The following is a 21,729-nucleotide window of genomic DNA, read 5'->3' on the forward strand; positions in this document are numbered from 1 at the left end:
GCCCTCTAGTCTCTCCTGTAAAACAGTTTTCACATTCTTCTTTTTTTTTTTTAACTTTGTATTAAACTTACTGACGTGGGTAGAAATTACCTTTATAACTTCTCCCTCTTCTAAGATATGTACTGGAGATAATGGCCATTATTCATCTGCTTGATGTTCAGGTTAAAAATACCAAATGCACTCAACTCAGTCATCCCTCCTGCTTCAGTCAATTTTTGTGTAGAACATTGATTTGATTAATTACCAATCTGGAGCACACTGGAAGTTGCTTGGATGACCATCATCTAACAGCTGACACATGGGAACTCTCTGCCACAAAAAGGGCTTTGGCCTGTGCCAGTCCCAGTGTCAGGAAGGAGAAATGGCTGCTATCTTGTATCCACTTTAAAATCAGTGCACCTTCTCCTAAGTGTGGCATTTTGGGATAGAATTCAGTCATTTCTTATTTCCTGATGGTTCAACAGCATCTGTCTGAGTCATGTTCTCTGATGACATGTGGCCATCACCAGAAATCCATCCCTGCCCTGGGAGTGTCACTCAATGGAAGAGTTTGGTTGCATATCAGGGGGATCCAGAAGAAACCTCAGCATTACACAGCTATTAATCTCCCATTTTCCCAAGCTTTTCTAACACAGCCCTCCTTCATTCAGTTAAATTCCTTTTAAACACTGGTTAAATCATGGGGACTTTGTTTGGATATAGAGTGGTCACAGTCTCTGCTACTTTACTGCTAAAGCCATTGCAAGTAAAGGAAGGCTGTGCTGCTAACTGGAAGTATCTATGTTCTTTAGCTCTCTCTCCCTGACCAAACCTTAAGCTCGTTGCCTGAAAATGCTCTTAACAATGAAGAAATCTGCAGTGCTGCAGAGCTGGCTGATTTGTTCATGACCTGCCCGTGAGGACTGCATTTACCCAAGTATTCACATGTCCTTTGAACATGAAATGACAGACAGGTGGGGCCTGGGGTATTACTTGGTACAAAGCAAACATTTAAAAAGCACAGAGTTTCAGGTCCTTATTGGTAATGGAATGTTCTATTTTCAAAGTGCCATTTGACATTTAGAAGATTAACTGGTATTGACTTCCTGTGTGAGTTGGGCTCCTGAGTATCTGAGTCATTTTTGGAAACCTGAGTTGGCCATCTGTTTCACTTAGCTCTGCAGTGCCAAGTGAGGCAATGCATAAATACTTTGATGACTATAGTTTGTAGTACCTAAGTTTTAAAAAAAGCAGTTATTTTAACAGTTTGACACCTATTGGAGTTTTCAGAAGCTCTGAGGCCTCAGAATTCCCACTGCCTGGAAGAATACAGATGTATTTGAAAGTAAGTGTAGTTTGAAGGGATCTTGTGCTTTTGAAAACCCCAGAGCTTCCCCATCAGTTTTAAAAATGGAACTAAGGTACCTCCAGAAATCTCACTTCCCAGCCCAACCAGTCATCTGACAATAGAACCTGACAATGAAGATTATTTCTTAAAAAAGGGTAGAGAAATGAGATGGAAAATTTTAGCATACGTAACAGAAACCTCTTGTTGCAAATTGGTCTGTAGATTCTGAGAACAATGCATGCAGGACACGGTTGAGAGTAAAAACTTGGGCATTTGGAGCACTGGAGGAATTACTTCTGTTAGCAGCTCAAACTGGAGATGGACAGGAGTGGATGGAGCCCGGCACAGAAGGTATACCAGGTTTTGAGCCTCTAGGCTCGATGGGGATGTTTGTAGAAGCTGTTTATTACACCTCCTTTGTTTCAGCTGGAGAGCAACAGTTCCTTGCTGCCGCCTTGTTAAACTGAGTCCAGTAAACAGCAGAGCAGTTCATCTATCACTGCTTTAATTTTGCGCCTTGAAGGAAATAGCTGGTCGAGGGAAACAGTGCAGAATGCAGTTTGAAGGTGTCTTCCTTATAACTCCGGGCTGTTTAACGTCAGGGGAGGCTCAAAATGAGAGCTTTCAGTCTCCTAATGGATCGTGATAATGCTTCAAAACCCAATTTTATTTGGGATAGTCAGAATCTCCAGAACATTCCAGGATTATGTCACCTTTCTTCCTTTTCAATTTGACAGTGAATCTGATGCTGCTGAGAATGGCTGTTTTGACAGCTTTGGAGGCTGCAGAGAGTTCATTGATCAAAGCAAACAGCACCAGCCTCTGACTGGTCCTCCCTTCCTTGACCAAAAGGACAGTGAAAGCTCAGAGAAGTCCGTATAATACTGAGCATTATATTATTTTCATATACTCATACTGCTAGATGGAAACAGTTCTATTTTGATGCCACTGCATGTTTTGATGACCGAAAAAAAATAAAATTCAATTGGCAGATTTCAGCCAGTCACATCCTTGGATCCAGATGACATGGATACAGGTTGCCAAGGTTTATTACAGTACCATGCCAGTGAGCCAGACAGAATGATAGCCTGAGCCTGCCACCAGTTCCTTTTACAGCATACAGATTGTAGCAGTTTTTCCTCATTCCACACACCAGTCAGCCTAACCATAGAAAGTTTTTGGTAGATACACAGTATGAGAACATAAAATACGTATAGGTAGAAATACGTATTGGTAGAAAATTGTTTGTGGGAGTCTGTGAGGGCTTGTTTGGATGTGTCTCTGTTCCTTTATAAGTACTTCCCTTTTTTTTAGCATTTCAAACCTATTAAGCTGCAAGTTTTTGTCCAAAGCTGATACTGCATGTTATTTTATCCTTTATAGTTAATGTTGTATTGATTGTTAAGGAATTTAGAACAACGGAGTGTCTTTAATACTGTAGCTGGATCACAAGTATATAAAAGCTTTCATTTTGGGATTTCTTAGGTTGAACATGAGTTAAACGTTAGTTACGCTTCCTGTAGAAGATGGAGGTAGGTTGGCTAACATGATAGGAGATGTAAATCTTTTTGAAAAGATTTGATTCCCATTACGTAAGCTCACTGTTTGCCTTTAAATGAATGTCAGAATACTCAAAGCCTTATTTACACAGTAGGCAGAGCTCTGCTGAATCTTCAGTACTCAATTTAACCATGCACTTACAGTTTGTGTCCTCATTTCTCTGATGGACCTCCTGTATGACCTTGGGCAAGTCACTTCATTTTTCTGTTCCCTAGCTTGCATATAATAAAATAGGATAATGGTACTTTACTCCCAAGAGCTGTGGATAAAAATATCCATCCAAAAGCAGTAAGAGGGAGGTATTAGTATTGCTATTGTTGTTGCTGCTGTGTATTTATTTAAGCAATATGTTCTTATGGTCTTATGTATCCTATGAGTAGACCCACTGAGGGCAGTGGGACTGTTTATACATTGAAAGTGCTTTTCTGGACAATGGCCAGAAAACAGGGATGAGCCTATAACTAGTAGATATTCCCCAAGGCATCTAACAGCAGGAACTGCGGTCCAGAGCTCTGTTGGGGTGTGTATGTGTGGCTAAATATATAAATAATTGTCATTAGGATTTAAGATCATTCAGGAGGCATAGTCTACTTTGCATGTAAACACAATCTATGTCTCAAGGGAGTCTGTCTCAGCTAAATCTGCTCATGTACAAATCCTCTTTTTTAGGCTTTATATTTTGTAATCATTGTAATTTAAATTCAGCTACGAGTGCACAGGATTTGCAATTTTACCACAATTAAGGAAGTCAGTGGGAACTGTGCATCCCACACGCTGCCCTTCAATAATTAACTTCTTCCCAATTCCTAAATCAAAGGTCAGGCATGGCAACAACATTTGAGATAAACTTCTAGGGCATATGCACGAGGAACAATTTATTCAGTTGTTTTGTGCTTATTCTCATCTCTTTCCTGAGGTACTAAGCTGCTGATTTGGCTGTTACTTGGTAAGGAACCACTCCTGCAGTTATCAGAAGGTTGGCAATTCTGTGCCAGGGGAACAGATTCAAATTCAAATCAAATGATTCTGAGATTCTGTGCACATTGTGTAGCATTAATCAGCTGTATATGTTCCTCTCACTAATAAAATCCACAGCCCAAATTCTGAAAGAAACTGATACTGGGAGACTCATCCCCAGATTTTCCAACAGAAAATATTCCATTATCCCTTTTTGCAGTTTCTCAAATGTTTTCATTTCATATTAAAGGAAGTTGTGGTTGTTTCACAGTAAGCAACCCTCCAGGAATGTAAGTGTAACTTTGCCCATCAAAAGGAGGGGACAGGTGAGGGAGTGAGGAGAGCAGAAAATAACCAGGCTTCTACCAGCCAGTTATGTTTGATCTCTGCTGTGCTTAAAGGTGTAGAATTGAAACCTGCAGGAGAGAATGTTGAACATTTCTTCACCTCAATCATCCCTGCTAAGTATTGTGATTACAGGAAAGGAATCCTTAATATCCCTGTTACATGTGGAGCATTTTATTAACTCAGAAAGACAGTTGGAGTTGGCTTTTTTTTTTTTTTTTTTCCCCGGAAGATACAGTAAAACTTGATGGGTAATTTTGTAAATGAAGACAGTAAACAGATGTTGAAGATGATAATGTCTGAGTGGTTTTGTTGTTTCTATGAAAACTTAGTTACACTCAGTTTAGATTAATTTTTCATTGTCTTCTGTTAAATGAGAATTGCTTACACGGCTGCTTCAAATGGAACCTTGATTGCTTTTCAGCTACCACCAAAACCATAAAAGACAAAAAAACCCCACCACAATCAAACACATAAAAACATTCATGAGCAGGGATACAATAAATTTGTGCTATAGTGCATTTTAATTTGATAAATTAAAGTTTTCCTGTGCTGCAGTTTGTGAGAAAAGCAGATACATTCGACATTTAAATTCAGTACTGTGTTAAATAGCAGTAAAAGTCATTCTGGCTGCTACTGGGAACTTTTGGTGTGATATTATGGAAGTCTGAGTAGTAACGTGGGAGAAATGAAATGAAATCTATGCATGGTGAAGGAAATAGAAAGATAGTCATGCCTTTGCAAATGTTGTTCAGAGCATGGAAGGAAAGGCTCCTTGAGGTCCTGGCACTGAAGTGAGAGCCAGGTCCCATTTCTAACCGCTGCAGAAACTCTGTGAGAGATGGTAAAAATCATCCATCTTCTCTGCAACTCATTTTTCCATTTATAAATAGAACTAATAAACCTCCTTTCCTTATTTTTTGGATTTGTTTTGTCTTTGTGAAGCCATCCTTTACTATCTAACATACCACTTAGCACAACAGTGTGCCAGTATTCCATGGAACACCGTGAAAGGAAAGCGAGCAGAATAGTTTCAAAGAGTTTAAGCCATAATTCAGTCCTGCTTTGAAGTGCTTTAAAGGCATTTAAAGTTTCTGCTGACTCTCTGCGTATGGATGATTTCACCCAAGATGGATAGATATTTCTTTGAGTCTCAGATAGTGGACAGGATCTGTTCTTTGTGAGTTCACAGGCAAGCGTGAATGAAGGTCATTTGTTTTGTTTATTCAATCATACACTTAATAATACTGCTTATGACCTTCTAGAGAATTCTGTTTTGGCATAAGTGTCAGGAAATGCAACTGGAAATAAAAACTTTGATAAATATATTGCTGGGATTTAAAATCGTAACTTTGACTTGCTAGACAACATGTATTTTTGCAGCCTTAATTATTTTTGAAACATTTCTCGTCACCCAATCCTTCATAGATACGTTTTAGAATGTTTCTAAATATACCTTTTTCCCTCTGCAGTACTTCACACCATGAAAAGCATTGCGCAGGAACAGCAATCACTGCCTTTTAAACAAATTGATATTTCAAAGTTCACTGCAGAGTCTTTTTTTATAGCTTCTGCACCCAAAGACGTTCAACTCAGATGTGCCGATATGCCTCCAAGGACCTCCTGTTTTTCTTCTGTTGAAACATTTTTCTTAACAGGTTTAATAGAAGGACAGGCAAGATAAATGAGTGGTGTGAGATCATACAGTTAGCCCATGACCCCGGAAAGGGCTTTGACACAGACTCTTAACTGTAGAACACATGGTGCTAACGTAAGGAAGCAGCACGCAGCTAGCAAGCACGGTTGGTGTTTAACCCAGAGCCTTGAAGTAGGGAGAGAGAAGGGAGCAGCAGGTAAGCAAGGAGAAATTGTTTGTAAGTCAACCATCTGATCTGAATCCCCTCCAGCAATATTTTCCTGCATGAAAAGGGCCGATATTACGTGGTTAATATTCATAGCAGTTTGATGGTAGGTCTTGGCTGGCTGAGGATAACATAAATCTAATGCATGTGGAGAGGAAGCAGATGTAATTTGAGCTTGACAAACTCAGCCCAACAGGTTTTTTGCATCTCTGTTATTTCCTTCTGTATGTATACATACACACACAGAGCATTTCATCCACAAGTTCAGTTTTCTTATTTTTTTGGCATGTCACAGATATGTTTGTGCTTGTATCTGTAATTCTGCTGGCATAGGAAGAACATGGAAGTAGTGTATGTTAATTTAATATAGCCAGCTAAAATATTCTCTGTTTTATCTCTTCACTTTTTTTGTCCATTTCATCAAGACATTCTTATTTTGTGTACGAGACCATCAGCTAGATGATCAGAATCCACTGATGTAAGAAAATAATGTCAATTTGCCCTGTGTGTGACATTTGCTGATGATGAAGCGATGACCTCTAATAGCCAAGAGCAAGTCTTACTGCCCAGTATTGCCTTAGACAAGATTTTGTCTTCATTTTCATATATTTGAAGATCAGTATTCCTGTAATTCCCTTTTTCTCTATTCAGAATGCTCCATCTGCTTTGGGAAACCCTTTAAATTAGTCATAAAGGCCAATTCTCTTTATAGACATAGTGGAATAACACGAGCAGCCTATCTATAAAGTTAAAAGCAACTTCCCAACAAAATGTGCTTTTTGGAAGAGCTGGCAATGCTGCTGAATTTTTTTAAGAAAATATTTGTCTATTTTCAAAAGTCATTTGAAGTGAATGGTGTAATAGACTCAGGCCATCCCATCTGGAATATGCTAATCTCTTTTTTTTTGGTACAAACTGTGTATTCTACAGTCAGCAACAGTAAAATATTTGCAGCAATTTATAACCCACACTTGACAGTTCTGTATGCACCATATGGGCTAAGCGCTGCTCCCTCACCAGAGCAGCACAGTTGAACACCCCTGGAAATTCCAACCTTAATGTCAAATTGCTCTACAGAGATATTTTGTCTCTGCATTACTCTGAATTTCTTATCTCTGAAATTCAAAGATTCTGTTCAGTGAGTTTAGTAACAGCACCGGTATTTTGTTTGTGATAATGAGGCACCATGCTGAGCAGGGCGACCTGAAGGAAGCTACAACTCCTGTGACCAAAGACTTTGGACACAAGCATTTTTACTTTCTGTGGCCAAGTGTGACCAACTACTCAGCCAGAGATGTTCTTGAAACTCTGTTGAGATAATCCCAATGCAAGGGAAGGAATACTATTGTCCAGTCCTTTGCAGTCTGACATTACATACTTGGCCAATGACACTTAAGCACATGCCTTGTCACAAATGAAAGTACAGACAAATGTGTGGAGCAGAGAAGAATGAGAATGTGACCCTAATTCATTAAATTAGGAGGGAGGAGAGGGGAAACAAAAGTAAAACCCTTCTCATATGCAGTGCAGCCAGGTCAGCTCCAGGAGCAAAGCCTTACAGTTGGTGGAATATTCAATAGTAGCTCTCTGCTGGTCAAAAAGGTCATCTCTTGGTTTGCCTTGGGCATCAGAAAATACTTTGAACTTGCTGTGGCTTCTCTAAGCTGCTGCTGCTGCTGGAGAGCACGCCTGAGGGTATGAGAAAGGTGACAATGAAACAGCAGTCCTACTGCCATCAAAATCAGAAGCAGAACGCCAGTCAACTTGAGTGAAAGAAAGGTCAGGACCAAAGTGTTGCATATAACATATTTCAGTGTTGTCATCATTCTGATTTTTCAGACACAGGAGAATGGTTACCAGTATTCACTGTACAGCTCCATGAGTTTTCAGAGATGTTGACACAAGTTTTAAAGGATGGATCATTTCCTGCACACTGTGGTTTCTGTACTTAAAGAAAAAGTGCTGCATGCTGAGGGGAATAATAATGTGTCCATGATTCACTCCTTTTATAATCTTGTTCTGAAGAGGATGCAACTGACAGATTGCTACCACAGGAAAATCAAATCAGATTAAGGATCTGTAGCTGCGAAGAGGCTGGAAGGTGCAAAGTCTTTTATATTTGTGCTGGTAATTTCCAAGACCACTCCATCTAGTTGGCTGTCATCCTTCCCAAATTTTTACATTTTCAGTGTTGCTCCTGCAGGCCTGCTTTACCAAGTAAGACTCCATGTCAGTGTTCTTGGATTTTATTTGCATATAACCATGACTGTGTTTTCCCATTGACAGCTCAGATTAGAACATGGCACGGCTTGCGCTGACAAAAGTAATGCTTGTCTTTAAGAGTTGTCTCTTATCTGACACTCACACAGCTGTGGAGTCAATTCTGCTGGTGTTTTCATACAGGAACAATTAACAAGTATAAGAAGGTTTCCCTAGCATGCATACAAAGGTGTAAATGCAATTGAATTATCACAATTTAACATGAACTGGTGTGGCTCAGCAGTACTTTAGCAACAAGGCTCTTTGTGCTCTCCATGTGAGGTTATGGCAGGAATTGTTAATGCTATCTGTAATTCTTGCAGTGTTTGCCAGCAGCAAGCGTTTGCTTCCTGCAAAATTATTTGAGGCAGAGTTATAAGGGGGCAAACAGGGACAAGGGGTATTAGTATGATTTGAGATCTAGAGTTTTTGTTGAAAGTAGTTACTACTGATCCAAATTCCAAGCTGTTTAGAAAACGAAATAAACTTTTGTACACAAAATTCACACTGATTCAGTTCTATTCTGATTCAGACCATCAATAATGTAATGCACATAGTGGGATGTGGGCACTTCTTTGGTAACAAACTTTGCCCTTAGAAAACTGGAAAAGAACCTGAGCACGTGGCACTCTTACTCCTGCAAATCTCATCAAGCTTAATCTCCTCCAGCAAAGACCTTCCAGGAGAACACTGTGAATTTGATGATGCAAGCCCTTGTGAGGATTTCCCTGTAGGACTGAATTTCTACTCTTTACCTTTTCTTTTTCACTTAGAAATAACTCTTAATTTTAGTTTTAAAATGAAGCTGGTTGGACTTGTGAGACTGCAGCGGCAGGAGGAAGCCTATCTGTGATTCAGGAATGAGTCAGCAGACATTCTCCACCCTCTGACTGTCTGCATTCAACGCTGGTATTCAGATTTCGGTGTATTTTGTCCCACATGACTGCAAATAATTAATTTCCTCTACTTCATCTCATGCATTCCAAATAGTTCTGTTTCAGACCTGTGTTGCCATCAGTCCTTTGAAAACTGGTTATGATCGTGACGGTGACATTATCTTAAACTGAAGTGTGCCTCGTGAACTCGTGCTTCTTCGTGCTCCTTCTCATCTCACATGGGTTTTTACACACTCTAATCCCACATGCGTGCACTGTTCAGCTGAGATTTGCTTTTTTTGCATTAGTCAGAGTCTTGGAAATTGGTCTTTCATCAGTCTAATTCTACCTCTCTGATCAAGTGAAGCGTCAAAAGTCAGCGAAGAACAGGAGTGGTGACTAATGTTGCTGCAGATTTCAATACCAAAGGGAAAGTTTGCTCTTTCGAATCTTTTTTCCTTCTTCTTGACAGTGTCCTCTGAATCTTGTTTGTATAATAACAGATAAACCTATTTTAATTCACCTGGTGCAGTAAGGCGTAGAAAAAGAAAATATAAAAAGGCAGTAATTGTTGCTTGGAAAAACTCACGTCATATTCAAAAATCCTCACCTTAGGCTGTCAGACAAATACATAACTATATGGTGCATGGAGAGATTCTATGCTAGACTCTTGTTTATTGCTTTCCATTATGAAAAACTAACTGCTGTTCAGTGTTCTGATACCATGCAGCACACGATTCCTCCAAGCACTCCTACACCCTTCCTAAGGACCAAGTTAAAATGAAAATCTTTTACTAGCAATGGAAAATCACCTTTATAAAGCACGATGTTTCTCAAAAGCCTCATCCAAATTCAGTGTGGAAAGGAAGTGTTTTTTTTGTTTTGAATCAGAGCCTAATTTAGAAACTTTGAAACCTGGACTTCCCAACAAATTGGACATAGCTGTTTTCTAATTGAGGTACAGTAGGGAAAAAACAGGTTTGAAAAGAACCAGAGATGTCAGAGTCATCACTTCAAAGTTGCTCTTGGAGTTTATCTGTAAGTGTTTTGTCAATCGAGTAGGCACTTGCTTTTCTCACAAGCCATTTAACATTAGGATTGAGTCTCCTTCATTTGTCTTCTTGAAATATTGAGGACACATTGCTCTTCGTGTGCCTGACAGTCAGACAGGAATGTCTGCACTCTGCCTGAAAACTGATGTCTGCTATCAGCTATTTTAGCTACAAATACAAATATTCAGTTGTTGTCCAATGAAATATTTTAAAACCAGCTGGCATCTTCAAGAAACTTCAGTGAACATTTTGCTCTGCTACAACAGCAAATATTTTCTGTATTTTCCTTCTTTTTCATTCTATTAAATGGGACTGCCATGAACCAAAGATCCAGGGCTTTTTTCTCCACGCAAACATGCTGAGCCTAGACCTTAAGTCTCCATCCTGCAGGTGGCAACTTCATTAGTAGTAGAGAATGACTGTTTATTTAGTTAGTTTTAGCTTCACCCTGACATCAAACTTCTTCTGCCCCAGAACTTTTCTTTCTGCAAAACAATTTTCTTCACGTGTTCTGTGAAGAGGATTTCAACTTGCTTGTGGAACACAGAATGTTAAAGCTGATAGATCACTATTTTAATGTGACAATGTGGGGGAGAAGTCAATGACAAATACATTCAGTACCCTCAATAGGGTGAACATGATGAGGAAGAAAAATATAAATACCCAGAATGAAAGGATGAATTTGCTGGGGGTGATGCTGAATTATGCAGATATCCAAACAGAGCTAGTTGGTGTGATCTCAAACCTATCAGCCCTGGCAGTATCCTTTTAAACAACTCCTTAAAAATGTTAATTGCACATCACAGGCATTTAAGCAATGACATTTTTGCCACTGAATGTCATGGGGACATTTTTCCTTTTATTATCCTTGAACAAGAGAAATGAACTACTATAGTTAGCCACCAAATAACAGTATCATGAAATCTAATGGATCTACCTCCAATATTGATATTGGTTTAGCTTTTAATAAGCTTCCTTAGAGCTGTGGATGGTTTGGAAGGCAGCGTCGTTAAGCTTTGCTTTATGAACTGTAAAATAAAGGTTTGTCCATCAGATTTCCAGCGCTATAGATGCTGAAAGCCCTAGGGTCCATGATTTTTGTTACTCTGAATAAGAGCTGATTTATAACTGCAGAATTGATCAAATTTTTGTCCAGTCTCTGCTGGATCTTTACTACTGTCAGGGCAGGTTTGGGAAGCTGCATAATGTGCATCGAGGGATATTAAACACATATTCTGCCTAGATTTCTGAACTTTTAAAAATAACCATCATGCACAAGCCAGCTTGATGATGCCAAAATTGTGAACTGGGGTTAGGAGGCTTGATGTGTACAGCACTTTCAAATCTGCCCTCCTGTCCTTCACACTTTCCCATGCACAGCCTTGGTTTTACAGTGCTTGTTGCAGTTTTTTTTATATAAACTCTCAATGCACTGCAACAAAGCTATGCCAAGAGATAAATAAAATGTTTCTCTGCAAGTTTGACCTTGCAAGGTCATACTGCATAATTGTAATCAACAGAGTCTGAAAGAGAGCAACATATTATTACTCATCATTGTGGTGATAACTTTTGGACACAGAGTGGACCAGCCTTTGCTATTATCCAGGGCAGAGCCCTCAACAGTAAGCATACCTACAAATAATTAATAGAACTGAATTAGGCCACTCTGCCTGGCTCTCCTGCTCTGTCAGTTTTCACCTAAGGAATCCCTTCAATTTATGTGGTGCTTCACCTGATGTATGCTATAATAGCTGAGCTCAATATTTATCTTACTATCAATGCTTAGACTTTTTTCTTAGATTGCTTTGGATTTCTGCTAATTTTATTTTACCTTAGCATGGTGGAGAATGCATGAGCAGCATACATCACTGAAGAGGATTTACAAGGTAAGAGTAGGATTGAAATAGCTCAGCTTGTATTCTGCAAATACTAATAAGGGAAACAATATGCTCTGACACATGAGATATGACCTAAGACTAGAGGAAAAGGAGTATATTCCTGCTGCAGACTCCTCCTTAGTGAAGCTTGCAAAAATATATTGACTTTCAAGAAATAAAACTACTTCTCCACCTTCCCCAGGCTGATATTTTCTAGCTCTAGATTGTACACAGTATTATTCAATTCCCTGCAGCTTCTAGTCTGAGGGACTCTGCACAAACTGAATTTGCTCTGTGATGAAATTGCATCTGTTGAGCTTATTTCTCAGAGGATGTGGCTCATTTCAAGATCTTTTACTCCATTCAGGCAGCTTCACAGGCACCTGGAAAAGCTCTTCAGCTAAATTGGAGGTCTCTCTGGATAGCTGCCACCGAACAGTTGTTGATCACTGCTTCTGAGATGAAAAATCCCTTTACCTTCTTCATGCACTTGAATTAGAAAAGCTGCAGTCGTGCCCAAATGGAGTGTAGGGAAGGAGCAGGGGGCAATCACTTACAAACTCGGGGCTTTTCATTGTCCCCTGATCTTTGCCGAGGCCATCAAGTTTGGAAAATTAATTTAGTTTATCTTCTGGTTATTTACTTCATTGTTTAACCATATTTGACACTTAATTATTTGTTGTATTCCTTTTTATTTTGCCATTAAATGCACGCTTCCTTACATCCCTTTATACCCTTAATATGTAAAAAATGCAGATATTTTTATCAGCTTTACCTGCCTGATAGACTGTTAACTTGGCAAGTGTTTTTTTGCCAGGAGGCATGTGCAGATATGTAGTTGAAAAAGAATGGGGATCTGTATGCCCAAATATTTTTTGTATTTCAAGCATAGCCCAGCAGCAGGGATGCTAGCAAAGCAGAACAAAAATCCCACAGGAACTGGTATCTGAAGACATCTGACTTCTAACTTAGATGTGTGTATCAAACATCTGATTTACCTGAACTGTTACTTATAAAGAAACGTGATTTGTGTTGCAACCAGATTCATAATGCACTTACAACTACAAAACAGATGTGAATGCCTCATATACACACATCTACACAAGCAATACCTGGAGGCATGTTTTGCACAGCAATCAGCATTTTGGCTATTTTGCTTTCTTTAATCAATGTGTCATTTGAGGGCATAACAGATTACATGTCTTCCACATGGTCCAGCGTCAGTAACTATCTGATAAAGAAAGCAACTGCTAATGTCAGTAGCAACTGACACATCTTCATTGGAGAGGATAGCCTTTTAGGGACTACTCCAGTAACCTCTACATCTTTTTGCTATTTGGATCAGATTTTCAAAAATTCCCTGCTAGTTGTGGGTACCCTGATTGTTTTTAATTCCCTCCAGAGACTAACACCTAGGAATCTGTGCCCAAGAAGTTGGTGGGTTTTTTTTGACTCATGCTGCATTGTGGTGTCTGCTAATAGGGGTTGGCATGAGTGATGGACAAAAGCAGTGGCTTGTATGTTAGCAAAATCCTTCATTCTGGCTGCTGCCAAACTACTAGCAATCAGAAGTCAAAATGTGCTTTTGTGTATTTGATCTCATCCTGATGCTTTTAGAAGGCTGAAAGAGCCATACAATGTAATGCTGATGATCAGAGGGATTCTGACTTCCTTGCTCCATTTGAAGGTAGTAAGTTTGCAGTGAATCCCTCTGAAAATTTATGTTCAGAGTCTCCTTTCCAGTGATGTCCTCTGCAATAATTTCAGTGCTTTAACACTGTCATCTCCAAAAGAGGAAAATCCTGTTTACTTACAGGGGTTCTGGAGAGGTTCCAGGACTGAGTAAATACTAAATCGAAAATGTCCTTCTCGAAGGCAGGAAGAGATGGTGAATCACAGAGAAAGCTTATTTCTTGACCAATCTGCCTGCATACTTTGTTTTCCAAAATTATAATGAAGACATTAGGAGACTAAAACCCTGTGAAGTGAAATAGAAGTGGGAGATGATGATAGCTCAGTCCTGGGGTATTTGCACGTAGCCTTTATATGATGGCAGCAGTCTGAGGTGGAGGGTCACACATCCTGTGGGAGAACAGAAAATCAATCTCATGTACCTTGTGACTGGGTGTGATGTAGTATCAGAGAAAACTAATGAGACTGCAGTATATATTAGTGATTAGTGACTCTAAAAAAATGCTCTGCTAAGAAGGAAGAAATTGGTGAGTTACTGTGATCAGGCCAGGTCTTCATTCTCTGGGGAATGTCCATTCAGCTTTCTGCTTGGCCATGAGAGGGGAGTTTCTCGCTCTCTGTACTCTGATTAACAACATGACTTAGCTGCATTTCAGCAGCTAAGAATTTCACTATTATGTGGAGCTCTCAGCACAGTGCAGCAGTTCAACCACGGGAGTGGTCTTCTGTCTCTGTCCTATATGGTGTGGGCTTGAACTCAACTGAGATCCTGGGGCTCAGTATCAAAATTGCAAAGGCGTTATACTTAGGTACCTGAAGGGGCAGACATACTTTTTTTTTTCTTTTTTTTTTTTCTTTAAAGCTCTGTGATGCCTAATTCCTATTGATTTTATTTTGGCTTTAAGGATCTGTATCTTCATGTCTTGCCTGAGGTCATTAAAGAACCCCATGGAAGAGCTGGGAAATGAAATAAGATTTCCCGTCTCAGACCAATCCCTTAATCAAAAAGCTGTTTTATATCACAGTTTATGACAAGAAAGCTAAGAAACCTTATTAACTAATCCAGATCTTATCTGGACTGTATGAAAAAATCAAGTACAGCTTTTTATCATCTGTTTAAATATTTGCATGCATATTTTGTTACGTTGCTCTAGAGTTTGTTAAGTTATACCTCAGATATTTTCCTTCAAAGAGCTTCACAATACTTTTAACGTGGCAGTTTTCCATGAAATACTGTCCTCCCTGTCTGTAAATTCCAAAAATAGATGATCCTTTTCTTTCTCCTCTGCTAGTTTTTATGGTTTAAGGATGAAAGCTAGGGTAATATTGCAAATAAGAAATTTAAACTTTGTTTTGCCTACAGTGGTTGACATTCTTCTTTAATTACTACATGCTTTATACAGTTTTGCAAAGGGGATTACCTTTATAACAGCTCTGCTGAAAGAAACTGATACTAAGCATTTTGTCCTCCATTTGCTGATCAGACCTTTCAGAATAGGAATGGATGGCTCAAGGTCAGAGTGGTAGATATTACAGCACTTTGCTCATAGGTGACTAATTCGATGGGACCTGGGTTGCTAATGACCCAGCCTTTGTTAGAGCTGAGCACTGACTGTGAAGGTGAATGGATGTGTACAGAGCTGTGTGCATAATTTCAGCATCTTTAAAATCATCTTAAGTCACTTTCCAATCAAGTTCTAATCTTTGTGTTCTGTTATAATTTTAGTTAAACTGCTGTAATTCATTATCAAATATGTTTAGGAGGTGTGCAGGAGGAGCAAGAAGTTGAAGAAAGCAGGAATGCATGTCTTACTCCATTACAGACTTTTCCAAGATGGGAAGAGGCATTCACATGCTGACGTACAGACCACTCTTGGTCCAGTCTGGCCATTGGCTTCTGATGAGAGCTTGACTCTGTTCATGGTGGTAACATGCATTAATTTTAGTGAAGAGTAGGATGTGCAGTAGAACTGAGGTGAAATAGGATTTGTAATCTTTTCAATATTTTATGTCATTTACTAAGTGCTGATCTTGCATTAAGATGTCACTGTCAAACTGGGCAGCATTAAAAAGGAAAAGAGTTGCTAAATTTTCAGGAGGTCAAAATATTCTTGGTTCTCTAAGGACTGTCAGTGAAAATCTGTTGGAATAAAGGATGTCTAAAAAATGTTTTTAATCTAGGCTTTTAAAAATTTCCCTTTTGAGATACCCCATAATAAATCAAAAATATTGATTTAGCCTACAGCAGTCTTAAGATTCACTTATTTAAGAGCTGAAACCGCTCTATTACTCAGAGCAATAACCCAACTCTGAAATCTCTCATCAGAGACCCCTGCTCCACACATGTAGACAGGCATTCAACAGAGATTTCCATTTGAGTATGGATCTTACATCAGCTGAGGACTCTACGCTGCCTTTTTAAGCAGTTATCTTCCTTCCTTCTCCCACTGCACCCTGAAAGCCTTTGTAGCACTGGGCCCTCTGGGCTGAGCTGAGCACTGCCACGTGAGCCCAGCACAACCCATTTCAGCATCCACATATTGACCACCATTCCACTTGACACTAGACCTTTGCAGGGAAACAAAACCTGTTTCTCATTCTAGCATTTGTAGCACTATCTATGTTCTATCTGATGTGTGGCTCGTGTATCCCATGTTGAAGAGACTTAAATGTAGCTTTGGATACGGCCAGACTTGAGTTCCTATGGAAGAAAAATGTCCTTCCAAAAGAAAATATATCTCAGGGTGTTGAAGGTTTGGATGATGAATAGTTTTAAAGAAATGGTTATCGTCATGCTCAAAAATATGTTAAAATGAAGAATATGGTTACATTTACACTAGCTGATAGCAAAAGGGTGTGTTCTGCCAATACAGCTAGCAAGAGCTGGTGGGTTCCATGAGTTTCTCCCAGTGTTGTTTCTGTTTTGCTTTTAATGCATTTTTTATTAACTTTCCATTAACAGAATGTTTCCTATCGCCCTTCTTTTTCTAAAACTGATCTCCCTGTAAGTGTTCATTCAGCTCTGCAAAAAGTTCCCCCTCATCCTCCTGGGCTAATAATGTTAATGGGTTAACTGCAAGCCCATGCCAGTAGTAAATTACTAACCCCATCACTGGCTTGCTGGCTCAGCTGCTGTAACCTGTAAGTAGCACATAATCATTGCCCATCTGCTCCTGCAAAGGAGTGGCCATGGGGTCAGCGCTCTGCACTGATGCCCGTGTGCTGGAGTGGCTGCTAGCAGATCAAAGGGAGTCCTTCCTCCCTTCTGCAATTGCTCAGTCCAATCTAGCCATGAATTATTAGCATATTTATAAATCAGAATAAATCCAAGGATTGAACTGGCCCAGGGGAACTCTCAGTCCGCTCAAATTAGTCTCATATATCCACCTCAGAGCAATTTAGTAGAAGCTTTGCCCTCACAAAGCTTCATTTGTAATCGCTACGTGTTGTGTACTTCAGAAAAGTTTTATAATTGCTTGCTGTTTCGGCTGCTGAACAGTTCTAAATGTTAGATATTAAGGAACTGCTGTTTCAGTCAGTGAGCAAGCTCTAAACATTAAATGTGCTTCATGAGAAGTTTTTTTCTCAGCCATTGCACATCTCTGAAGGCATATTTTTTTCAAGTGGATGCTTTCCCAGCTGTTGATATCTCTTCATTTCTTCCATATGAAGAGGGAAGGAGGAAACTGGTGGCAGAGTGGCACTGTATAAAGTTTTTATTGCTATGAGAGTGAGATGAGTGCGTTCCGTACAAATGCCTGCATTGAAATACACAATTGCTGGTCATTCTGAGAAAGTACCAATAAAACCTTTCTGTTGTACTGTGTGTATTCTTGGCTTCTGGCATGTATCTTAGAGAATAAATATTTTAGCAACGTTTTAAAGAGATCTTGATTGGGGAAACTTTCCTGACATTTTCTCTCTTACGACAGCTCTGATGTGAGCACAAATTTATTCCCTATTTAACATAAGTGAAAGCACTGAGATATTTAATCACATGTAAAAACTTTTTCTCTGTCAGTTACTAAGCATCAGATCTAGAAATGGAGGAAATAATGGCCTTTCAGGTGTCATTAATCTCAGGCATAATGATGTCTTTTAGAGCTAAATGAATGCTGTAGCTCAGGTGATTCAGGTATCTTTGCATATTATCATGCTTTCAAATAAATTACAAAGTCCAATCCAGTGTGTGTTCATTTTGGGATGCCACAGAACTGTGCAAACTGCAGTTATCACAGCTGCCATGTATTTACAAGCTAGAAGATTTATTTAGTAGGAACTCTTCAAATGGGAATAGGCTGGTCTTGACTTATGAATTGCTAAACTCATCCATCTAATCCATTGCTACACAAAATCACTCTTTAAATGCATGAAAGAACTATGCCACTATTGGAGAAGTGTTACAATGCAAGAAAACAGCAAAAGGAAATAAATTACAAGCATTAGGCAGCATTAGGACTTTTCAGAGGAAGCCACCAAAATGAAAAACCATGATCAAAATAATAATTATCAGGGAAACACGTTTACTTAGAAAGTAATCATGCAATGTAAAACACAAAACATATCTTAAGTAATTAAAAATGGTGATTTCTGCTGGTAAAAAGAAAGTCTGGTATTTGATAATGTAAATGCTTTGTACACGATCCCTTCATGATGGGTCTTCTCAGAAACAGACCTTTGTGTATTTTGATGGTACATTAGAAAAAAATAAAATCAGAGGAAAAGCTGTTATTTGGTGAATGCATCCAAAGGTGTGATGAAGCTGTGAGCTGCTGAAGTTAGAGTGATGCCCATCCTTCTCTTCATTTTATAATTATTACAGCACAGGACTTGGTAGAAGTAACACTGTGAAACATGAGAACTTCCTATGATGTGAAAAGATGCCTGGAAAGTACCAGAAAAGTGTGTGTTTCTTTTCTAATGCATCTAATTATTTTTTAAATTATTATCTTAAATTAAACTAGCAGGTAGTCCAGTAAATTCCTTTCATATATTCTTTTTAATTCAAACGTGATTAAAGAAATTTGAGGGAAAGAATTTCAGCCTATTTCTGTTTGTTATTCAAATGACCTTACATCTCCTGATTTAAGGTGTTCTTTACCACTCATAGCTTTGCTCTTTCTATTTGGTTTCAGTTGTATGGGTTTTAAATTTCCAGAACATACCTCTAAGCTTACAACAATTTTCTCATTTTGCCATTTAACCATGTTATTTTTTTAAATGGCTTCTATGCTCTGCATATCAGCTTCAATTATGCTGAGGATTTATACAATTTTGATGTTAGACATATACAAGTAATCTTGTTCCTTCTTGCCCAGGCTAATTCTGGTCTCTTGTCATAAGTTATACTGGGCTTAAATTTGTCTGATCAGGGTCAAATCTGTCTTGTTGTAGGGTTGAATTATTCCTGCAAAAATCATAAGTGTGTAATGGACTAAGTATGTTTTGCTTTCTTTAGACACAAAGTCAGGAGTTCTATCCCTCTACATGTTATTCATAGTCAGAGCACCTGAACCATTTTGAACAATTCCAGTTTGTATGCTCTGAAGAAGTTGTAGGTTGGAAAAGGCCCTGTGTTATATCTGCATTTAAATAGCTGCATTCTCCAGTAGCTAATATGATTCACTTCATTTGCCTTCTTCAGCAAATGTAATAGCTCTTTCCTTTCCCTGTTTTCCTCTTTCAGAAGTAACAGTCTATTCAATGAGGTTGTGCAGATGGACTTTGAAATAGCCAGTTTTAGCAGCCTGTCTGGAACGCAGCCCATCACCTGGCAGGTGGAATACCCTCGGAAGGGGACAACAGACATAACCTTGTCTGAAATCTTCATCTGCCAAAAGGATCTTGTTGGAATTGTTCCACTGGCGATGGTAAGAAACTGTTTCAGCATGTTGCTTCATCTGATCTCTCTGTTGTCTGAGAAAACACATACCAGGCCTCAGATAGATTTGCAAAGGAATGCTTTCTGCCCTGCCTCCTGTTACAGAACTTTATAGGAATACCTGCTAAAATCATACTCACGTTTAATTGCCAGTATGTCACACAATTTAAAAGCACAGAAGAAAGGAGTGCTGCCATTTCAGAAATCTCTCAGCCTTTAAATCTTGAATTTCTGTAGCAATCAGTTCTCTCCACGCTACCAGCTGGCAACACAGAGCCAGGTAGATTTACCCTCCCATTTCTTATTTTGCTGTTACAAGGTTTGAACTTGCGAGGTGCCTTGAACACCTTTTGCTGAAGAATGAGTTGCTTGGTCCTTAGTAGGCTGCAGCTGATAATAATTTTGCTAGCTGTTTCCCTGGTGGTTTCAGAGCCTGCTATTTCAGAGAAGAAACAGAAAACAATAAAGCCTCAATAATGTATTTAAGGAAAATTCTATACTAGCGTAGCATAGAATTACATGTGAAGAATTGCCTTGGGTTAAAATCTACTTGCCCTGCCCAGTACAGCATGCTTTTGTGGGCTATTTACCTCCCAGTGAAATCATAACTGTTGCCAGTTTACAAGGCTCACAAATGTGATTTGTGAAAGCAGGTGTTTCCTTCCCTTCCTCTGGCTCAATGAAGATGCAATTACTTCTGCAAAGCAATGCTGGAACCATGGAAGCACTGAGATCTAGCAGTTAGGAACCACTCCTTCATATGAACAACCCAGGATCACACTTCTGCTCCAAATCAAGAACGTACATCTCTAGAGCACTATTTTTGAGCAAACACTTTATCTTCAGTGGGGTTTAGGTGCATGCATAGGTAGCTCTGAGCATCTTTTTTAAAAGTCCCAGACCTCAGGAAGCACAAAGCTAGAGCAGGATAGAGTGTCAGTTAAACAGAGGAACAGTCAATGTCAGAGATGAGGCTTTAGAAGAAGAGTTAGACATATCCATCCCATTTGTGAGTTTTGCCTCTCATGCGCATAACCTTCGTGCTGAAATTCTGGCAGTCTTTGAGTAATATTCTATGGTTTGCAGGAGATAATAAGATGAGTACTATTTCCTGGAAGTCCTAATCTTCAATATATGCCTCCCCTTTGAAGAGTGAAACTGCTGCTCATAACAAATGAGGTCATGCCCAGCAATTTCCTGATCCAAAGTATGTTAAGTCAGCAGAAAGCCTGGGCAGCATTCCGGATCTGGGAGGGAAATAATTGTGCTCATTATCTGTGGAGCTAAGTGTATTTGAGTATCTGTGTTCTAAAGACTTAAGAATATATGTAAGGATGTTTATTCTGGTCAGGTTTTATTTTGCAGTAGATGCCTCCTGTATCTTTCAGTACCAAATGATAGGCATCTGTCTGCTGGCAGACTTAACATCTCCTTCTTTTTTTTCTTTTTCTTTCTTTTTTTTTTTTTTTTTAAAGAATTTACCAGCTTCTTTTCCATATCTCACACCTGAGGGAAGCAAGATTTTTTTCATATCACATGGCAGGATCTAATGCTTTCGCACTTGCATACAGGGTTCAAACTTTATGCCCAGACTTGTGGCTATTCTAGATTAAAATTTCTGCATTTACAAAGGTTCTCCAAAGGACTAAAGGTCTGAACTTATGAATTTAGTGGTGTTTAAATCATATAAAGTGAGATCCTTTATTCCCAGCAGACGTACTGTGGGCTTTCCAAAGGGTTCAAGCAATGAAATCATTAAACCGTTCTCTTTGCAAAGCTTTCTTGTGTTTATTTATCTCATTTCTGTACCTTGTGATAACACTTGGCAGGAGCCAAAATATACTGTGTTAATAGAATCCAGTTGGATGGGATAGCAATGCAAAATTGGCTTTGCTAGCAGGATATTAGTAGATAAAGGGAATTTTCACAGTTTTCTGTTAGCTAAGACTGCAGATCCAGCCAGAGTGCTTTCTTCATTTAGGCATTAATCGCTGGCTGAGCTGATTACCTGGCAATGCTCCTGTTCAGAAACAAGAGCCACA

General features: G+C 39.1%; 1 protein-coding gene across 4 annotated transcripts in view; it reads left to right on the top strand.

Moving 5' to 3' along the window:
• Positions 1 to 21,729, top strand: part of TMEM132C (transmembrane protein 132C) — a 179,964-nt gene that overhangs the window by 112,250 nt on the left and 45,985 nt on the right. Inside the window, exons 1-2 of one of the 4 annotated variants that reach the window (XM_090152719.1) lie at positions 1,560 to 1,678; positions 19,493 to 19,676. The exons of 1 other annotated variant lie outside the window; for it this stretch is intronic. In XM_090152719.1, the coding sequence (XP_090008845.1) occupies positions 1,566 to 1,678; positions 19,493 to 19,676 (297 nt within the window). In that variant the 5' untranslated portion in view covers positions 1,560 to 1,565. Of the gene's footprint in view, positions 1 to 1,559; positions 1,679 to 12,022; positions 12,124 to 19,492; positions 19,677 to 21,729 lie in introns of those variants that run through there. 2 more of the 4 variants (XM_090152720.1, XM_090152718.1) reach the window with 2 other exon arrangements.

This window comes from Phasianus colchicus, chromosome 18 (genome assembly GCF_987193195.1).
Source record: "Phasianus colchicus chromosome 18, bPhaCol1.hap1.1, whole genome shotgun sequence".
Taxonomy (NCBI): domain Eukaryota; kingdom Metazoa; phylum Chordata; class Aves; order Galliformes; family Phasianidae; genus Phasianus; species Phasianus colchicus.